The 22,469-nt window shown below is 39.8% G+C and overlaps 1 protein-coding gene, 1 long non-coding RNA gene and 1 pseudogene across 3 annotated transcripts in view; 1 reads left to right on the top strand and 2 right to left on the bottom strand.

Moving 5' to 3' along the window:
* LOC308617278 overlaps positions 1 to 6,151 on the bottom strand; it is a 58,569-nt gene extending 52,418 nt beyond the window's left edge. The window contains exon 1 of the long non-coding RNA XR_014015850.1: positions 6,076 to 6,151. This is a non-coding gene — a long non-coding RNA (uncharacterized lncRNA). The remainder of the gene's footprint in view (positions 1 to 6,075) is intronic.
* Positions 3,671 to 3,941, top strand: LOC308618034 (small nuclear ribonucleoprotein G-like; annotated as a pseudogene). The gene has a single exon. The product of its transcript is annotated as a small nuclear ribonucleoprotein G-like (transcript).
* Positions 6,152 to 10,649: 4,498 nt separating the features above from the next.
* DPPA2 (developmental pluripotency associated 2) lies at positions 10,650 to 22,230 on the bottom strand (the record flags this gene model as incomplete). The annotated part of the gene is made up of 7 exons (XM_081234697.1): positions 10,650 to 10,743; positions 13,020 to 13,215; positions 17,353 to 17,611; positions 18,049 to 18,102; positions 18,523 to 18,683; positions 20,319 to 20,466; positions 22,207 to 22,230. 7 exons carry the CDS (start codon positions 22,228 to 22,230, stop codon positions 10,650 to 10,652), a joined length of 936 nt encoding a protein of 311 aa, XP_081090823.1.
* Between the last annotated feature and the right edge of the window lie 239 nt (positions 22,231 to 22,469).

Below are 22,469 nucleotides of genomic sequence, written 5' to 3' on the forward strand. Positions count from 1 at the left end.
GCCAATGCAGGGAACACGGGTTCGTGCCCTGGTCCGGGAGGATCCCACATGCCGCGGAGCGGCTAGGCCCGTGAGCCATGGCCGCTGAGCCTGTGCGTCCAGAGCCTGTGCTCCACAACAGGAGAGGCCACAACAGTGAGAGGCCCGCATACCGCAAAAAAAAAAAAAAAATTTACCCATGAGCACTGCTTTCACTACATCCATGAGTTTTGGTATGTTGCATTTTCATTCTCATTAATCTCTAAGTATTTTCTAATTTCCCTTGTGATTTATTCTTTGATCCATTGGTTATTTTATGTTATTTTTTTAAAGATTTATTTATTATTTATTTATTTTTTGGCTGCATTGGGTCTTAGTTGTGGCATGCAGGATCTTCGTTGAGGCTTGCGGGATCTTTAATTGAGGTATGCGGGCTTCTCTCTCATTGCGCGGGTGTCTCTCTAGCTCTGGTGTGCGGGTTTTCTCTCTCTAGTTGTGGAGTGCAGGTTCCAGGGCATGTGGGCTCTGTAGCTGTGGCACATGGGTTCCAGAGCGTGTGGGGTCTGTAGTTTGTGCCATGCAGGCTCTCTAGTTGAGGCACATGAGCTCAGTAGTTGTGGCACATGGGCTTAGTTTCCCTGTGGCTTGTGGGATCTTAGTTCCCTGACCAGAGATTGAACATGCATCCCCTGCATTGTAAGGCAGATGCTTTACCGCTGGACGACCAGGGAAGTCCGTCCATTGGTTATTTTAAATTGTGTTGTTTAATTTCCACATAGATGTGAGTTTTCTAGCTTTCCTTCAGTTATTTCTTCTTATATTATTGATTTCATTTATAACTGCTCTATTTCCTTCTATTATTGATTCTATTGATTTCTTCATTCTATTTTGGTCAGAAAAAATACGCTGCATGATTCCAATTTTTTAAAACTTACTGAGACTTGTTTTGTAGCCTAATATATTGTCTATCCTGGAAAATGTTTTAGGTATACTAGAGAAGAATGTGTATTCTGTTGTTTTGGGGTATTCTACAGATATCTGTTAGGTCTAGTTGGTTTATGGTATTATTTAAGTTTCCTATTTCCTTACTGAACTTCTGTTATCTATATATTATGGAAAGTGGGGTATTGAAATTTCCAAATATTGTGGAACTGTCTATTTATTCTTTCAATTCTATTTGAGTCATACGTTTCTGGGCTCGTGTTTGGTACAGATATAATTGTTATATCTTCTTGATGAACTGACCCTTCCATTAATATATGATTACTTATTGTCTCTTGGAAGTTCAGATATACAGTTTTTACTTTCTATGTTTCTTTTTTGAATATAATGAGCATGTAATCATTTTATAATAGAAAAAAAAAGAGTAAGGTAAAGGGAGTAATATCTTCTCACTCAGAATGTAGGACCCATAGTGGGAAAATACCTCAACATAATAAAGGCCAAATATGACAAACCCACAGCTAACATCATACTCAACAGTGAAAACCTGAAAGCATTTCCTTTAAGATCAGGAACAAGACAAGAATGTCCACTCTCACTACTTTTATTCAACATAGTTTTGGAAGTCCTCGCCATGGCACTCAGAGAAGAAAAAGAAATAAAAGAAATTCAAACTGGAAAAGAAGAAGTAAAACTGTCACTCTTTGCAGATGACATGATGCTATACATAGAAAATCCTAAAGACACTACCAGAAAACTACTAGAGCTCATCAATGAATTCGGTAAAGTTTCAGGATACAAAATTAATATACAGAAATCTATTGCATTTCTATACACTAACAATGAACTATCAGAAAGAGAAATTAAGGAAACAATCCCACTTACCATCACATCAAAAAGAATAAAAATACCTAGGAATAAACATACCTAAGGAGGTAAAAGACCTGTACCCCAAAAACTATAAGACACTGATGAAAGAAATTGAAGACAACACAAACAGATGGAAAGATATACCATGTTCTTGGATTGAAAGAACAATATCATTAAAATGACCATACTACCCAAGGCAATCTACAGATTCAATGCATTCCCTATCAAATTACCAATGGCATTTTTCATAGAACTAGAACAAAAAATTTTGAAATTTGTATGGAAACACAAAAGAACCTCAACAGACAAAACAACCTGAGAAAGAAGAACATGGCTGGAGGAATCCCTGACTTCAGACTACAATGCTATAGTAATCAAAACAGTATGATACTGGCACAAAAGCAGACACATAGATCAATGGAACAGGACAGGAAGCCCAGAAATAAACCCACACACTTATAGTCAATTAATCTATGACAAAGGAGGCAAAAATATACAATGGAGAAAAGACAGCCTCCTCAACAAGTGGTGCTGGAAAAGCTGGACAGCTACATGTAAACAAATGAAATTAAAACATCTTCTAACACCATATAGAAAAATAAACTCAAAATGGATTAAAGATCTAAATGTGAGAACAGATACTATAAAACTCTTAGAAGAAAACATAGGTAGAACACTCTTTGACATAAATCACAGCAATATTTCATTGGACCCATCTCTTAGAGTAATGGAAACAAAAGCAAAAAAGAAAGGGGGTGAACCTAATTAAACTTAAAAGCTTTTGCACAACAAAGGAAACCATAAACAAAACTAAAGGACAAGCTACAGAATGGGAGAAAATATTTGCAAAGGATAGGAGTGGCAAGAGATTAATTTCCAAAATATACAAACAGTTCATAAACCTCAATATCAAAAAACAAACAACTCAATCAAAAAAATGAGCAGAAGACCTAAGCAGACACTTCTCCAAAGAAGACACACAGATGGCCAAAAGGCACATGAAAAGATGCTCAACATCACTAATTATTAGAGAGATACAAATTAAAACTACAGTGAGGTACCAACTTACAGTGGTCAGAATGACCATCAGCAAAAAGTATACAAATATGGAATTCCCTGGTGATCCAGTGGTTAGGACTCAGCAATTTCATTACCGGGGCCAGGGTTCAATCCCTGCTCAGGGAACTTCAGGGAACTAAGATCCCACAAGCTGCATGGCATGGAAAAAAAAAAGTTTACAAATAATAAATGCTGGAGAGGGTATGGAGAAAAGGGAACCCTCCTACATGTTGCTGGGAATGTAAATGTTGCTCCACTATGGAGAACAGTATGGAGGTTCCTTACAAAACTAAAAATAGAGTTGCCATATCATCCAACAAACCTACTCCCGGGCATATATCCGGAAAAGACAAAAGCTCTAGTTGGAAAAGATACCCACACCCCAGTGTTCATAGCAGCACTATTTACAATAGCCAAGATGTGGAAACAACCTAAATGTCCACCGACAGATTAATAGATAAAGAAAATGTGGCATATATATAATATATATATTATATATATATATATATATATATATATATATATATATATATATATAAAATACACATACACACACAATGGAATATTACTCAACCATAAAAAAGAAAGAAATAATGCTATTTGCAGGAACATGGATGGACCTAGAGATTACCATACTAAATGAAGTATATTAGACAAAGACAAATATCATATCACTTATATCTAAAAAATGATACAAATGAACTTATTTACAAAACAGAAATAGACTCACAGACATAGAAAACAAAATTGCTACTGCTGGAGTATGAGGGATGACTCGAATTCTGTTTGGAGGCATCTTTGAGCCTGCTGAGTAGACATCATGAGCAAAGGTCACCCTCCCGAGTTGAAGAAATTTATGGACAAGAAGTTATCATAAAAATTAAATGGTGGCAGACACGTCCAAGGAATACTGTAGGGATTAGATCCCTTTATGAATCTTGTGATAGATGAATGTGTGGAGATGGCAACTAGTGAGCAACAGAACAATACTGGAATGGTGGTAATACGAGGAAATAGTATCATCATGTTAGAAGCCTTGGAAAAAGTATGAACAATGGCTGTGTTCACCAGAGAAAGCAACTGCTTCTACGTGTCCCCTCTCCACATTTTACTATGATAAAATCTGAGTCATGTACATTTTCTTACTGAACTTTTTTGCTAAATAAACTTTTGTAATAGTCCAAAACAAACAAACAAACAAAAAGAAAACAAACTTATGGTTGCCAAAGGGGGGGAGGGATAAATTGGGAATTTGGGATTAACAATTACACACTACTATATATAAAATATATAAAATACATAAACAACAAGGACCTACTGTATAGCACAGGGAACTATATTTAATATCTTATAAAAATGTACAGTGGAAAAGAATCTGAAAAAGTATATGTATGTATATGTATACCTATAACTGAATCACTTTGCTGTATACCTGAAATACTATAAATCAACTATACTTTAAAAAAAAAAAGGAGGGGGCTTCCCTGGTGGCACAGTGGTTAAGAATCCACCTGCCAGTGCAGGGGACATGGGTCCAAGCCCTGGTCCGGGAAGATCCCACATGCCGTGGAGCAACTAAGCCCATGCACCACAACTACTGAGCCTGCGCTCTAGAGCCCGTGAGCCACAACTACTGAGCCCGTGCACCACAATTACTGAAGCCCACGTGCCCTAGAGCCCACGCTCCGCAACAAGAGAAGCCACCACGATGAGAAGCCCTTGCACCACAACGAAGAGTAGCCCCTGCTCCCCACAAGTAGAGAAAGCCTGCGTGCACCAACAAAGATCCAACGCAGCCAAAAATAAATTAATTAAAAAAAGTAGGACCTTCTGCAAAACAACTGGCTTAGACTCTTCAAAAAAAATTGTAATTGGGAATTCCCTGGTGGTCCAGTGGTTAGGTTTCCCTTCTTTCACTGCCCAGGGCACAGTTTCAATCCCTGATAGGGGAACTAAGATCCCACAAGCCACAAGGCAGGGCCAAAAAAAAAAAAAAAAGTAATGAAGAAAGTAATGGGGGAATTGATCCTGAAAAAGTTTTAATAACCAAATATAATGTGTAAACATTGACTGGATTTTGTTTAGAAACATTTTGAACAAATGTGAAAATTTGAAAAACTCTGGTTTTGATCTCTACAACTTTTAAATAATTTAGTAAAAAAATTATATATGACATGTCAACTTTAGAAAAATATTAACACACTAAATTTAGGTAGAGGGAATACAGGTATTCATTGTATTGTTTTCTTCAGTTCTTCAGTGTGGGTTTTATTTTAATAAATTTATTTATTTATTTTTGGCTGCGTTGGGTCTTTGTTGCTGCGCGGTCTTTCTCTAGTTGCGGAGAGCAGGGGCTCCTCTTCTTTGTGGTGCGCAGGCTTCTCATTGTGGTGGCTTCTCTTTGTTTCAGAGAATGGGCTCTAGAGCGAAGGCTCAGTAGTTGTGGTGCACGGGCTTAGTTGCTCCACAGCATGTGGGATCTTCCCCGACCAGGGCTCAAACCCGTGTCCCCTGCTTTGGCAGGCAGATTCTTTCTTTCTTTCTTTCTTTCTTTCTTCCTTCCTTCCTTCCTTCCTTCCTTCCTTCCTTCCTTCCTTCCTTCCTTTCTTTTCTTTCTTTCTTTCTTTCTTTCTTTCTTTCTTTTCTTTCTTTCTTTCTTTCTTTTCTTTCTTTCTTTCTTTCTTTCATTTATTTTTGCGGTACGCGGGCCTCTCACTGCTGTGGCCTCTCCCGTTGCGGAGCACAGGCTCCGGACGCGCAGGCTCAGCGGCCATGGCTCACGGGCCCAGCCGCCCCACGGCATGTAGGATCCTCCCGGACCGGGGCACGAACCCGTGTTCCCTGCATCGGCAGGCGGACTCTCAACCACCGCACAACCAGGGAAGCCCCTTCAGTGTGCTTTAATGTTTTCCTAATGAAGGTCTGGAGGAGAAAAGGGAAATTTATGGCTTCTCTTCGGGAAACATGCAAGCAAGAAAAGAGTGAAGCGATATTTAAAGTATCTAAGGGGAAAAAAAACTTAGAATGTTATGTTTGGCAAAATTATCCTTCAAAAGTGAAGAAATACTTTCTCAGACAAAAACTGAGGGCATTGGTCACCAGTAGATCTGTCTCGCAAGAAATGTTAGAAAATTTTCAGAGGAGGGTGAGGAAAGTGATTGGAAGGGCTGGAGAAGTTTCCCGAGGGGCGGCGGCAAGAGGCTGCTGTCACTGGATCTTACCCACTTCTTATGTCACCGCGGGACCGCCGCGAAGTCCATACGCTTCCGCATGACCCGAGCACTCTCACTACCTGCGCAGCCAAGTCGGCGTGCGCCGCCCAGTAATTCCGTCCGGAACCGCAACGGGAGCCGTGCAGGTTCCGGAGAGGTGGTGCGCCCCACTCCGGACGTAAAGGGGAGAGGACCACGGCTCACTCTCGCCTGGGGCTCCGCCCACAGACATATCTCAGGTGCAAACCCCGCCCAGCCAGGGATCTTTTGAAGGATCGTTTGCACAGAAAGCTGACTCTGCTGGGATGCTTGGACTTGGGAGAGGCTGTAAAGGTCCCTAATCCGGTTGGGGTTTCAGGGAGGATCGGGAGCTGAGTACTTCAAGAGTTATCTAGGCAAAAGGGGACGGGAAGAGCCTTCTGGGCAGAAATTGTACGGAGAAAGTTCTTGAGGTAGAGAAAAAAGAGGCTAGACTTGTAGGCAGAGGAAGATTTATAGTGAAGCTAATGAAGCTTAAGTTTCAGAACCTGTCATTTGCACTACCCCTTTCAAGGCTCGGTACCTAATTTTTGCATTATTTTTCTCAAAGAGGGCCTCCCGAATTGTGTAAGGTTTAGACCCCACAAAACTTGACTCCACATAGGGAGCCAGTGGAAAAGAGGGACATGATCAGATAATTGTTTATAAAAATGATCATCTGATAGCTGATGATCGGAGTAGGTAGGAGTAAGGCGAGGAGATCAGATGAGAGAAGGTAATGGTCTGGATTAGTGTGGTGGCAGTGAAGATGGAGAGGAGAGAATGGATTCCACTTACAGTTAAGAGAGAGTAGTGCAAGACTTGACTGGCCCTATCTAAAACAGTACCATAGTACACCACCAGTTAATAGCTGTCCTTTTGCCCTGTTTTATTCTTTTGACTTATTACCACCTGATATGTATTTTATTTTCTTTTAGTCTGCTAAATAATTTCCAAAAGGTTGAAAACATATTTCATAAAAATAAATAATGAACACATGACAAAGATTTTATTCATCATAATAAACTACTCATCCATTATTATCTTAAATGATGAGGGAACCAGTAAGATGGTAGGTAAGATTTGTTCAAATGAGAATTTGAGTTTCAGAGATTTAGATTATCAGCCAAAGGAATACTGAAATGAATTTGCTAATAGTTACAACAATACTAATATCCTATGAAGCAAAAAACTGTAATTCTGGGAGTTATTTCTTCTACCAGATGGAAATGAATTCCATCTTTACTAGACAAAATCCATTTGCATTACTAGGAATAGGAAGTATTTGCATTGCTATCAGTTTTCTACCAGTTAGCCTCTACCCCTACAAATTTGTAAGATAGCTTAATCAATATAAAGTCAATCAAAGGTATACCCCAGCACTACAATGAAAGATCACCCAGTAATCCTCTTCTGCCCATTTACAAGTTCTGGACAATTTTTCTGGACATGTCTACCCTCACTAGAATGTAAGATTTAAAAGAACAAGGATTTTGTTTAATTCATTGTTGCGTTATGAGCACCTAAAACTGTATATGGTAGGTACATAGCTATCAATAAATACATATTGAATGAGTGAGTGAAAGATGAGAAAGTAGGGATATGAGTGTTAACAATTTCTTCAAGAAGTTTGTTACAATGATTTAGCAATTGTAAGGTGGAAGGAGGTATACATATAGAGAAAGGCCTTTTAAAAAGTGTTCAAAGACATTTAAATCCAGATAAGGATCCAATGAAGAGAGAGTGAATACACCGGAGAGGAGGTATCTTTTTCAAAGGCTTTCACCAAATATGGAGTGTCAGGACCACAGCCACAATCTCCCTGGGAAGGGCCCCTTCCCACTCCAAGCCTCTAAAAATTGGGGGAACAAGAGAGAGAGGGTTGGACTAGATCAACTATTCTCAACCATTTTGGTCTTGGGACTCCTTCACACTCTTAAAAATTATTGAGAATTATTGAGATTTTGTTTGTCTTTCAATATTTGCCAGATTAGACATTAAAACTGAGTAACTTTTAAAAATATTTTTTCACTAAAAATAATAAACCCATTACATGTTAACATAAATATCTTTATGGAAAATAATATATTTTCATAAAAGAAATTTAGTCAGAAGGGTAACATTGTTTTACAAATCTCTTGCAAATTAATGTCTGGCTTAATAAACCTGGATTCTTTTAAAAAAAATCTTCAGAAAGACTATGAAATAGGTCAGAAACTCAGCTCTAAAGAAGAGTTCTAGAGAAGAAGTAAAAGGAGATAAAATCTTTTATTTTTCTTATTCCTAATTGATCTAACATATGTTTGTTCAAAATAAATAAATGGATAAATAAAATGAATGACAGCAATGTTATAAGGGAGAAGTAGGAGTTGGAAATACTATATTACAAGGCACTTGCAATACTCGTGAATTGCTATATTGTTATTTGAAAAAGAGCCTGGGGACTTCCCTGGTGGCACAGTGGTTAAGAATCTGCCTGCCAATGCAGGGGACACGGGTTTGAGCCCTGGTCCAGGAAGATCCCACATGCCATGGATCAACTAAGCCCACGTGCCACAACTACTGAGCCTGAGCTCTAGAGCCCGCAAGCTACAACTACTGAGCCTGTGTGCCACAACTACTGAAGCCCGTGTGCCTAGAGCCCATGCTCTGCAGCAAGAGAAACCACCGCAATAAGAAACCTGCACACTGCAACAAAGAGTAAACCCTGCTCGCCGCAACTAGAGAAAGCCCACACACAGCAGCAAAGACCCAACGTAGCCAAAAAGAAATAATAAATAAATTCCATTTTTTAAAAATGACTTATATTTAAAAAAGAAAAAAAAAGAAAAAGAACTTGATTGCTAGTAACCATAGCAAACTCAAGGGCAAGCACACACAAAGAAAAAACAGTAGTGAAAGTGTAATTGATATACAGGAGAGGGGAAAAAAATGGAGTCATATAAAATGTTCAACTAAAATGAGAAAGAGGGGAAGACAAAAAATTCAAAAAGAGGGTGATGAAAACAAATACAGATCTTAATCCATCTATATCAATCATGTTGAATATCAATTTTCTAAATATACTAATTAATCTAAAAAAATTAACAAAAAGAAGCCACCGCAATGAGAAGCCCGCGCACTGCAACAAGGAGTAGCCCCCACTTGCCGCAATTAAAGAAAGCCTGCGTGCAGCAATGAAGACCCAACGCAGCCAAAAATAAATAAATAAAATAAATAAATTTATTTTAAAAATAAGATAGAATGGCCCAAATCCAAAGCACTGACAACCCTAAATGCTAGTAAGGATGTGGAGCAGAAGGAACTCTCATTCATTGCTGGTGGGAATGCAAAATGGTACAGCCATTTTGGAAGATAGTTTGGCAGTTTCTTATAAAACTAAACATACTCTTATGATTCAGAAATCATGTTCCTTGATATTTATCCAAATGAGTTGAAAATGTATGTTCACACAAAAACGTGCACACAAATGTTTATAGCAGCTTTATTCATAATTGCCAAAACTTGGAAGCAACCAAGGTGGCCTTCAATATGTGAATGGATAAATTATGGTACATCCAAACAATGGAGTATTCAACATTAAAAAGTGGGCAATCCAGCCATGAAAAAACATGAAAGAATGTTAAATACATTTTCTGTTGTGAAAGAAGTCAATCTGAAAAGGCTACTGTATGATTCCAACTGTATGACATTCTGTAAAGAGGCAAAGCTATGGTGACAGGAAGAAGATCAGTGGTCTGGAGTTGGGGGGAGAAAGCATTAAATAGGTGGAGCAGAGAACATTTTTATAGCACAGTGAAACTATTTTGTATGACACTAAAATGATGAGTATGTCATTATACATTGGTCAAAACCCATAGAGTGTACAACACAAAGAATGAACCCTTATATAAACTATGGGCTTTGGGTGACAATGATGGGTCAATGTAGGTTCAACAACTGTGCCACTCGGGTGCAGGATGTTGATAGTAGAGGAAATGGGGTGGGGAGGAGGGGTGGTATTTGAGAATTCTGTACTTTCTGCTCAATGTTTCTGAAAGCTTAAAACTGCTAAAAAGACAAAAATCTATTAACTAAAATAAAAACAAATTACATCCTATATAGCTAGTACCTGAAGCAGCAGTAACAGTCACTTTTTGGTAAACCTAAGTACAGAATCCAGACATTCCCATCGGTACTTAAGGCATCAGGCAACATTGAGGATGGTGAGGACAGAGCATAGCAATCACTGGGATGCAAGTCACTTTAACTGTGGGCTCTCCATCATTTATCTTTTTTTTTTCATGATTACTAGTAAGGAGATTGAATCATAATCAAAGACTTCCCAACAAACAAAAGTCCAGGACTAGATGGCTTCACTGGTGTATTCTAACAAACATTTTTTTATATTGAGGTAAAATTGGTATATAATGTTATGTTACAGGTGTACAACATAGTAATTTGATATTTGTGTACACTACAAAACTGATATAAGTTTAATTACCATCATTACCATACAATTATCCCCCTTCACACATTTCACCCACACCCCACCCCTTCCCCTCCGCTAACCATTTATTTTGTATTAAGTCATGGCCCATCTAAAAGCAATGATGTTGGTATGTCCAAACCAGGTTTCTTCCTCTTCCCCATTGCAATTAATCTTTTCATAATTTTCTTGTTCCTATAAAGCAAGTCAGAAAAACATTTTGGAAAATGGTTAGAATAAGATAGACCATTACATACCAACCCCTTGAAAATGACCAATAAAATGAGGAATACCCTTCTGGAGTTTGTGAGTAGTTTGTCCCACAACCCAAGGATGGTGGGCAAAAAGATTTTATGCAGTAAGCAAAGGAACAACATTGTCCACTTAATATCAGGGCTCCTATTCTCTAAACTACAATTGGTTCTACTTCCTTTATCTTTATACTTTCCCTTTCCTCCTCACACCTTCTCCCCACATCCCCTCTCTGTTCACACATGCTCTTGGTTTTCCCATTAAAAATTAAAAAGAAGAAACAGAGGAGGGAAGGAAAGAAGGAAGGAAGGGAAGACACAAACAAGCTCCTTTGATATTACTGCCTCAACTAACTACTATCTCCTCTAGCTCAGGTAGTAGAGATCATCAATATGACCTGTTCCTAGTTCTTCACATGCTCTGTTCCAACTATCACCTGACCCTCTCAACATACTCTCAAAAAGGCTGCCAATGGTGTACCAAATTGACGTTCCCAGCAACACTACATTAACCATAATCTTACACTCACTACCATCTATTTCCTTCTGAAACTCTCAACCCATTGCTTTTTTTCTCATTTATCTCCCAACCTCTAACTGCACCTTTTCAGTCTTCATTGCTCACCTGCCATCGATAAGCTGATTCTCTTTTAAGGTTCTTCTGCAGTCCCTTCTAATTCTTACATATTCTTATGTTCAATTTGCATGTTAATGACTCCCAAAGATGTTTCTCTCTAACCCATACTTCTCTGAACACTAGACCCATGTGAAGCATGTCCCATGTATCATTCTTTGCCCTTGAACTGAACTTCTGCCTTTCGTCTAATAAGGTGGCATTCTGTTCTCTATACTCCTGCAACTCTTACATTTGTCCCATTCCACTTCAAATTCTTTGCCAAGGTCATAAATTACATCTTTCCAGAATTATTATAGTAATTTCTTACCCTCCAATCTAGTCTCTGTCATAAGATTTCAATCTACTTTCTTAAAAAACAAAAAAACCTCAGGACTTCCCTGGTGGTCCAGTGGTTAAGAATCTGCCTTCCAATGTAGGGGATGCGGGATCAATCCCTGGTCTGGGAACTAAGATCCCACATGCCACGGGACAACGAACCCCACATGCTCTAGAGCCCGCGTGCCACAACTACTGAGTCCGCGTGCTCTGGGCCCCTGTGCTACAACTACTAAGTCCTCACGCCACAGCTAGAAAGAAGCCCATGAGCCGCAACAAAGAGCCCGCACACTGCAATGAAAGATCCCATATGCCACAATGAAGAGCCTGTGTGCTGCAGCTAAGACTTGACACGGCCAAATAAATAAATATTTAAAAAATATGTAACTATAAAAAAATAAAAATAAAAACCTAATTTTCCTTCACACCCATCTTGCATCACCTCCATCCAATTCTATCACCAAAAGCTGAATTTTGTGCTCATGAGTTCCACGTCCATATAAAACCTAAAGCACTGCTTATGTGTATGCACAATGTGTATTTTCTTGAGTGGAGAAGATGTTGTTATCATTATTTTCTCAAAGAAATCTATGTCCCAAAAGTGACTGAGAAACTATGACCCCCAGGATAATATGAGACCTTTAATATAGATATAAAACATTCAGTAGTCTGCTCCTTCCCTTCCCAGACTTATTTGTCAATATAAGCTTCAATCATATAGGCCTATTTGCAATCTCTAAGCAGGTCATATTCTTCCATGTATTGGTAGGGGCTGTTTTGACTACCAAAATGCCCAAATTTTTACTTTCTAACTGGTAAACTCTTCCTCAGTACATGTAATCCCTTCTGAAGTTTCCCTAAGTCACTTCAATATAGGTACTTTCCAGAGAGTTTCATAGCATCTCTTACTCATTTTCGTCTCAGCATGCTACATGGGTTTTGTCTTACTAATTTTTGTATCCCCAGCTAAGTATCTGACATATGGTAAGAACCTAATTTTTTCTTTCTTAAAACAGATTTCTCTAAAGTTGAGGCAGTTAAGGTCTTAACTTGTCAGCTACCTTGTTAAGGTTGCTAAGAAGAAGCTACGTTTATCTGGGTTCTAATCCACTGCTAAATTATTTTTGCTTCCTATTTTTGCCTGATCTATATGGCAAATTAAGGAAACAGCATGTTTGCCCTCTGCCTTCTCCTACTAAATTTTTCAGAAACCCATCTAGACATCTATTGTTCTCTGTGTCATATTTAGAAAGATACTTAAGGGTTACCTCTTAGCACATTCAGGACATAACATATTATCTTCTAGGTCTGGGGATGGGAAAGTGCAGGCAGGTAACATGAAGAGAGAGATCATCCTCCTGGGAGTGTTAGGCACCCAGGTCTGACCTGCATGGAACTGCAGGCGAACCCAACCTTCTGTGTCTGCCAAGAGTGGTCTGCCATGGACCACACACCACCGGACACCTAGGCAAGGAAAAAGAAGCAAATATAAACTGCTACGATCAGGTAAGAGTACCCCAATCCAATCTCTCAGTGAGTCATTCTTGAATCAACTGAATGAGAAGCATGAAAAATGTAGACCAAAAGACACCGTAATCTAACTTCACAAACTACATAGCACAGAGGACAATAACAATTAACTTTTGGAAACCTTGCTTTGTGTCCGGGATTTTGCTAAGTGACTTACATGTATTAATACATTTATTCTTAAGAACATTATTAATATTTACCTTTTATTTACTTTTCTTATTTACAGGTGAAGTAAGTGAAGCTTACAGTGTTAAAATATCATAATTTTCCCAGAACCAAAACAAGGATCTAGGTATTCTGATTCACAGCCAATTTGCCTAACCATTACATTGTACTGCCTCAACTATAGAAAACAGGCAAAAGGATCTTTTTTAAAAGTCTAAGGAACAATCTAATTGGGGAGATGGGATATTTGAGAGACAACAGAGTAGTTAAGTCCTACAGATATCAAGTGTCTGAAATTGAGAGAAAGGAGCAATCACTGTAGGCTTAAATATCTATAAAATCTCCCCAGTCAGACTGTAAAATAAGAGTAGAGATTACCACGCTCTTGGATTGGAAGAATTAATATTATTTAAATGGCCATACTACACAAAGCAATCTACAGATTTAAGGTGATCCCTATCAAATAACCCATGATTTTTCACAGAACTAAAAAAATAATCCTACAGTTTATACTGAACCATAAAAGACCCAGAGTTGCCAAAGCAATCCTGAGGAAAAAGAACAAAGTAGGAGGCATAACTCTCCCAGACTTCAGATGACACTACAAATCTTCAGTAATCAAAACATCATGATATTGGCACAAAAACAGACATATGGATCAATGGAACAGAATAGAGAGCCCAGAAATAAACACACACACTATGCTCAATTAATCTTTGACAAAGAAGGCAAGAATATACAATAGAGAAAAGACATCTTCTTCAGCAAATGGTGTTGGAAAAGTTGCACAGCTGCATGTAAATCAATGAAGTTAGAACACATACTCACACCATACACAAAAATAAACTCAAAATGGTTTTAAGACTTAAATATAAGACATGATACCATAAGAGAACATAGGCAAAACATTCTCTGACATAAATTGTAGCAGTGTTTTCTTAGGTCAGTCTCCCAAGGCAAAAGAAATAAAAGCAAAAATAAATAAATGGGACCTAATCAAACTTACAAGCTTTTGTACAGCAAAGAAAACCATAAACAAGCAAACAAACAAAAAACTTATGAACTGGGAGAAAAAATTTGCAAATGACAAGACCGCCAAAGGCTTACTTTTCAAAATATACAAACAGTTCATAACAAAAAACAAACAACCCAGTCAAATAATGGGCAGAATACCTAAATAGACATTTCTCCAAAGAAGACATACAGGTGGCCAATGGGCACATGAAAAGATGCTCAATACCACTAATTATTAGAGAAATGCACATCAAAACTACACTGAGGTACCACCTCACACCATACAGAATGGCCATCATTAAAAAGTCTACAGGGCTTCCCTGGTGGCGCAGTGGTTGGGAGTCCGCCTGCCAATGCAGGGGACGCGGGTTCGTGCCCCGATCCGGGAGGATCCTGCACGTCGCGGAGCGGCTGGGCCCGTGGGCCATGGCCGTTTGGCCTGCGTGTCCGGAGCCTGTGCTCCGTAACGGGAGAGGCCACAGCAGTGAAAGGCCCAAGTACCGCAAAAAAAAAAAAAAAAAAAAGTCTACAAAATAACAAATGCTGGAGAGGATGTGGAGAAAAGGGGGAACCCTCCTACACTGTTGGTGGGAATGTAAATTGGTATAGCTACTATGGAGAACAGTACAGAGATCCTTAAAAAACTAAAAACAGAGCTACCATGTGATCCAGCAATCCCACTCCTGTGCATATATCTGAAGAAAACATGGTTCGAAAGAACACATGCACCCCAGTGTTCATTGCAGAGCTGTTTACAAATAGTCAAGACATGGAAACAACCTAAATGTCCATTGACAGATAAAAAAGATGTGGCACATATACACAATGGAGTATGAACCATAAAAAAGAATGAAACAATGCCATTTGCAGCAACATGGATATACCTAGAGATTATCATACTAAGTAAGTCATAAAGAGAAAGATAAATACCATATGATATCACTTATATGTGGAATCTAAAATATGACACAAATGAACTTATCTACAAAACAGAAACAGACACACAGACATAGAGAACTTGGGAGTTTGGGATTAGCAGTTGCAAACTATTATACACAGAATGGATAAACAACAGGGCCTTACTGTATAGCACATGGAACTATATTCAATATCCTGTGATAAACCATAATGGAATAGAATATGAAAAAGAATGTATACATATATGTATAACTGAATCACTTTGCTGTACAGTAGGAATTAACACAACACTGTAAATCAACTATACTTCAATAAAATAAATTTTAAAAAATAAAATTTAAAGAATAATTTAAAGAGTGTGGCTAGGCACACTCCTGGATCCCAGTAGGTGCTCGATAACTGCTGAATGAAGAGGAATTAAAAGGATGAGTAGGGCTTCCCTGGTGGCGCAGTGGTTAAGAATCCACCTGCCAGGGCTTCCCTGGTGGTGCAGTAGTTGAGAGTCCACCTGCCGATGCAGGGGACACGGGTTCGTGCCCCTGTACGGGAAGATCCCACATGCCGCGGAGCGGCTAGGCCTGTGAGCCGTGGCCGCTAAGCCTGTGTGTCCAGAGCCTGTGCTCCACAACGGGAGAGGCCACAACAGTGAGAGGCCCGCGTACCGAAAAAAAAAAAAAAAGAATCTGCCTGCCAATGCCGGGGACACTCGTTTGATCCCTGGTCCAGGAAGGTCTCACGTGCCTTGGAGCAACTAAACCTGTGCACCACAACTACTGAAGCCTGTGCACCACAACTACTGAAGCCTGCGCACCTAGAGCCCCTCTGCAGCAGGAGAAGCCACCGCAAGGAGAAGCCTGCACACTGTCACAAAGAGTAGCCCCGGATTGCAGCAACTAGAGAGCGCCTGCCCGCAGCAACAAAGACCCAATGTAGCCAAAAATAAATTAATTAATTAATAATTTTAAAAAAAGGGGGCTTCCCTGGTGGTGCGGTGGTTGGGAATCTGCCTGCCAATGCTGGGGACACGGGTTCGAGCCCTGGTCTGGAAAGATCCCACATGCCGCGGAGCAACTAAGCCCGTGCGCCACAACTACTGAGCCTGCGCATCTGGAGCCTGTGCTCCGCAACAGGAGAGGCCGCGACAGTGAGAGGCCCACGCACCACGATGAAGAGTGGCCCCCGCTCGCCGCAACTAGAGAAAGCCCTTGCACAGAAACGAAGACCCAACACAGCCATAAATAAATAAATAAATAAATAATAAATTTAAGAAAAAAAAAAAGAGGATCCAGAACACCTCTGGAAATGGGATGGAGAGAGGAAAAGAATTCAAGCCAATAAAGAGAATGACTTTGTGCTGGCCTGAGGTAGGGTCTGATGGAAATGAAACAGAAGTATCAAAGAGTGGAGCAGGAATTGGAGAAAGATGGGGCTAAGTTATTCTCGAGATTTCTCAAGAGGACAGGGGCCCCAAATATTTTAATTATCATTGCCTACTTTTAGGATACCAAGCTGTATTTCATAAGGCTCACAATCATTCTATCAAGTAGAATAGTTGAAATCTTCATTTTATAAATCAGGATACCAGGGTTTATTCTGAGTAACTTGCCAATGTCACATACCTAGGAAGTGGTAAGACAAGGGTTTGAACCATGGTCATTTAAATTAATTCTTCCAATCCAATAGAAAGGGGAAGACCTCAGGCTGTGGCTGACCACATTACCAGATTATGCTTTCTTCCCACCTTGGATCTGTGCTCAGCGATGAGAAAGTGTCCCCACTCAGCCACCTGGCTCAGAGAGCCATTCAAGCAAAACTTGGCTATCTATCAATCACAAGATAAGCCCTCTATGAACCTAACTTCCCATCTGCAGATATTTTAACTAACGCTTTCCCTTTAACTACCATCAGTATTGGACTAATAAAAGTGTGTCTTCTTTCTCTGGCATGGTAACCATTCTTTAAGGTTGATCTTACCAGAAGCTTGCGGCAGAAAGGACTCAACAGAGGTAGGCAGGGGACGTGAATTTATAGCCTTAGGTTGAACAGCTCTTGCAGCAATCCTTGACCATGCTGCCAACATGGCTGCCTGAGCTGAAGTTATCACTTCAACCACGTTAGTCCTTTCCTCATTCTCACTCATCTTCCTTTTCTGCACACTTGCTCTCTTGGTCACCATCTTGTGTTTCCCTGGACATGACTGCAATCTGGCCTCCCGTGATGATTCAGGAATATACTGCAAATGGAATTCACAATGAGTATGCAGTGAAGCGTCACCGCCCCAAGGACATTTGGGTTGATTTTATCATTCTTCATACATGTATGAAGATGTACCTGTGTTCATACATGTATGAACATGTGCCTGTGTATGTCAGTGTGGGAAGGGTTTAGGAATGTTAGTTCCCTCAGAGCAGTGGTTCTCAACTGGGAGAAATTTTGATTGTCAAAACTGTGTATAGGGGGAGGGAGATCACTAACACATTGTGGGTAGAATCCATGGATATTTAGGCTACTAAACATCCTAAAATGCACAGGACAAGCCCCAGGACAAAAAGAAATTAATTGGCCCGAAATGTCAATTGTCTTGGGTGAGAAACCTTGCCACCATATAGAGATGGTGGAGAGGAGGAAAAATTCACAGTCAGAACTTAAATCATGACACTCCTCACTCACCTGATCTTTTTCAGGATAAGCATGTTTCTGGAGTCTCAGATAAACATCTATTTTCTAAGGAAATTAAGAAGGGAAATAAACATTAAAACCTGCAGACTTCCCTGGTGGCACAGTGGTTAAGAATCTGCCTGCCAGTGCAGGGCACATGGGTTTGATCCCTGGTCCGGGAAGGTCCCACATGCCGTGGAGCAACTAAGCCCCTGCACCACAACTATTGAGCCTGCGCTCTAGAGCCCCAGGCCCACAACTACTGAAGCCCACATGCCACAACTACTGAAGCCTGCACACCTAGAGCCCATGCTCCACAACAAGAGAAGCCACCATAATGAGAAGTTCATGCACCACAATGAAAACCCCCAAAATAATTAATTTAAAATTAATTAATTGATTGATTAAAATTTAATTAAAAAATTAAAAGCTGGCAGAGCTCCCATACTTGTTGCAAGCACCAGAGATTCCTACCAGTGCACTCACCTGACCATCGGTACTCAAATTAAGTTGTTGGCACCATTTCCGCAAAGTGTCCCGACTCACGTTGTTAATTGGAGGCAGTATGGCTGGCAAGGGAGAAATTGGTTTACTACGACTAGATTTTGGGCAAGCTTTGACCTGTGCATCTGTCTGAGGAGGATGAACTGAGAAAAGAAGGGAAACAAAGTAGTAATAATGTAATATTTGTAAATTCTTTAAGATTTTACAAAGTTCTCACTTATTTCTCATAACCCAATTTGTACATATACATATCAACTATTATTCATCTTACAAATAAGGTAATAGATTCAGGAGTTAAAGGACTTGCCCAAGATCACTCCACCATTAAAATGGCAGACCTGGGACTCAAATACACATTTTGAAATTCTAAATTCCACTTTTTTCACACTACCTATAGCAACCTGCTTTTTGCAGCCATAAACAACCACCTGGATAGAACATTATATTGGATTGCTCCCCCAAAATGTGTAGATGTTGGACCACAAAATATCTGTCCCTACAGAAATAATTAAAACCACCCCATCCAACAATGGTCCTCCATTCTGTCAACCTGCCTCATTTTTCTCTACAGAGAAAATGTACCTTGTCTCACATCACTTTGCTTAACTTAACTTATCACTGTCTACTTTATCTGGAAGTCCTCATTATTTGCCCCCAAAATAAAATCATTCTGAAAATACTTATTCAATGCCTTCATATGAAGCCCTGATACAAAGGGTCATGATATTAAGAGCCGCTAGATATTTGATCAGTAATTGCTCACCAAGCAAAAGATTAGATGCTTTTCAAGATGATTTAGTCTCCCAAATACCATCTGATCTTATATGTGGAATCTAAAAAGGCTGAACTCAGGAATGGAGAGTAGATTGGTTGTTGACAGGAATTGGGAGTAGGGGAAATGGGAAGATGTTGATCAAAGGGTACAAATTTTCAGTTATGAGTAAGTTCTAGGGATCTAATGTATAGCATGGTGACTACAGTTAATACTATAATGTATGCTTAAAAATTAAGAAGACAGTAAATCTTAAAATGTTCTCACCACAGTGGGGGAAAAGTTAACTGTGTGAGGTGACGGATGTGTTAATTAACCTTAATTTGGTAATCATTTTGCAATATATATGTACATCAATCATCACCCTATACACCTTAAAATTACACCATGTTTTATGTGTCAGTTATATCTCAAAAAAGCTCGAAATAAAAGAAAAAGAAAAAAGCTCGGAATGACTTGGTTTTCATAAGAAGTATGTAAAAATGGAAAGACGATTGAGCTTCATGGGTTGGGAATTTGAGCTCACATCTAGCTGCCCCATGAGGTCATGCTCTGTCCAAAGCACTCCACATGCCTAGTTTTTGTGTCTTTTTAAAAGTAAGACAGTAATGTGGGGCTTCCCTGGTGGCGCAGTGGTTGAGAGTCCGCCTGCCGATGCAGGGGACACGGGTTCGTGCCCTGGTCTGGGAAGATCCCACATGCTGCAGAGTGGCTGGGACCGTGAGCCGTGGCTGCTGAGCCTGCACGTCCGGAGCCTGTGCTCCGCAACGGGAGAGGCCACAACAGTGAGAGGTCCGCATACAGCAAAAAAAAAAAAAAGTAAGACAGTAATGGTGCTTAGCAAATGAGCAGTATGAGAGTTTGAGAATCTCCTACCACAGATAATCAAGGTGAGATTTAAGCTGGGTGTTGCATAGTTAAAGGACAGGGGAAGAAGAATCTTACTTTTCCTGGGCTTCCAGAGCTGGAGGAGCAGCAAACTGAGCTCACCCTGTTGTTCTCATACCTTGATCATCTGGACTCAGTGACTCCACTTTGACTTCTGAAGTTGAAGAAACACTTGGTTCGGTTTGATGGTCTTCAACAATTTCCTCATTAACTGGAAGCAATGTAAGAACCATATTTTCTTCACCTAAGGCCTCTTCAAAGAAATTCTGGAAAAGCAAGGCTCAATCACTGATTCTCATTTAATGCTGTACAACTAAAATATTTATTTTCATGGCACAACTAATGAATAAAAGCCAATAGCTGGATGGAAAAACTGAGATTCCCTGAATTTGATATTGATTCATTGGCCCTTTATTAGATGAGGAAAACAATGAAGAAATGGGCAAAAGCAGATTTACATGTGGATGATAAGAGGAAATTAAAGCATAGATCTTGAGTTTGGGGAAACCATTTTCTTCATGGTCTTCCTCTCCATCAGTTAGAACACCAAATGCTTTTATCTCCTAAATCTGTGTAGAAGGTGTTTCTGCCTTTTCATCTTCTGTTGTGTGATTCACGTTATCATCACTGGCAGAATCAGTAATCTCCTGTGATCCCAATCCATTCTGGCTCCTTTCTGCAGACTGCTCTCCTGCTTGTTTAAAATACTTCAGTTAAAAGACAAAACTCCCTGGTGTAGCCTATAAATTGTTGAACAGCCAGGCCCCTGCCTGCCTTTCCAGCTTAAGAGCCCTGAGGTTTCTGAGCTTCAGCCATACCAACCTTGTTTCAGCCCCACGACCTGAGGGGAGCAAATATATCTGTCTTACTCTCCACTGCTATCGCAGGGCTTACACAGTGCCCAGCACAGAGTGGACACTCAGTGTTCTTTTAACAATTTCATGAATGAAAGATAAAGTGGATAGGTAGGAAGGAACTGATATTTACTGGTTTTGTACAGTCCACATGCACTGTGCTAGGACCTTTTTGTATTTCTCATTTAAACCTATAACATACTTGTAGTAATTTATTAGTTTTCATATTTTAGAAACTAGGCAACTGAGGCTTAGAAATTAAATGACAATAACATAGAGTCACATATGCTTAAGTTTCTAGTTTTCCTCTGCAATCCAAGGGTGAATAAACTCCATTCCAGCTCAATTGTAATATTCTCTTCTCTGAACAGCTAAGTGAAGCCAATGTGGCCAGGCCCGTCCCCATCCGCCCGCCCGCCCGCCTGCCCCTCCGCACCCAGTTTAAATCTCTTCCCCTTGCTCTGCACTTCAGCTAGCAAAAGGGATTTTGCATTTGTACACCACTTTTTCAAAGCACTCCAGGAAACATTTCACTGGTCAGCTTAAAAAAAAAAAAAGGACATTATTGAGAGAGTATCACTCCACTCAAGAGGTAAGCAGCTATATGACTTGCCCATAATCATATACTTCATATTGGCCAATTCAGTTCTCTAGCCCGGTGCAGTGGCCCCTGCAAATACCTATGAAACCTACTCAACTTATGTTCTCCTCTAGTCCAGGACTACCCAAGCCTAGTCAGGAAACCCTTTGGTACCAAGGCCATTGGGAGTAGGTTTGCTTCTTACTCCTGGGGGAAATAAACCTACTAGTCACGTCACTTTCTGACCTTATCCACATTACCCTTTTCACTTTCTTTTTATGGCAGCTCTCCATTGCTTTACCGTTTTATCTTGCCCAGCTACAACATGTCTTTCTACAAAATAAATATCTTACTTTGAACTAGGAACAGAAATATTTAGTTTCTCCTTTTTTACTTTCACCCAAGTTGTATACCGCAATCACATGAAAGAAAAGTAATAATTCGCTTGCAAAAGAGGGAGATTCTCAGATAGAGATTTCTTACATCCAGAAAGAGGGAAATTTAAGTGAGCTCTAGAAAGGCTTTAAAAAGTGAATCTGTGGGAAAATAAATGAAATTCAAACCAAACTTACCTTCTCATAATTCGGGTGTGCCATTCCAAGAAACTCTCAGAGAAAGGCAGAGCCGGCAATGTTAAGGACATCTGCAATTTAATCCTCTTAACCTGAGGTTTCTAGTCCAATTTCTCCTTTTATAAGCAAATGTCTCCTACTTCCTGTTTTCCAGAAGAGCTGTTTTCCTTCCTCCTCTTTTTCCCCCTCCCTTGTTATCTGACAGTGTGATAATTTCATCAGTTTTATACCCAGGCTTTTCTGTTAGGCGAGAGTTAAGTTAT

The sequence above is a fragment of the Mesoplodon bidens genome, assembly GCF_964165515.1.
Source record: "Mesoplodon bidens genome assembly, chromosome: 5".
Taxonomy (NCBI): Eukaryota; Metazoa; Chordata; class Mammalia; order Artiodactyla; family Ziphiidae; genus Mesoplodon; species Mesoplodon bidens.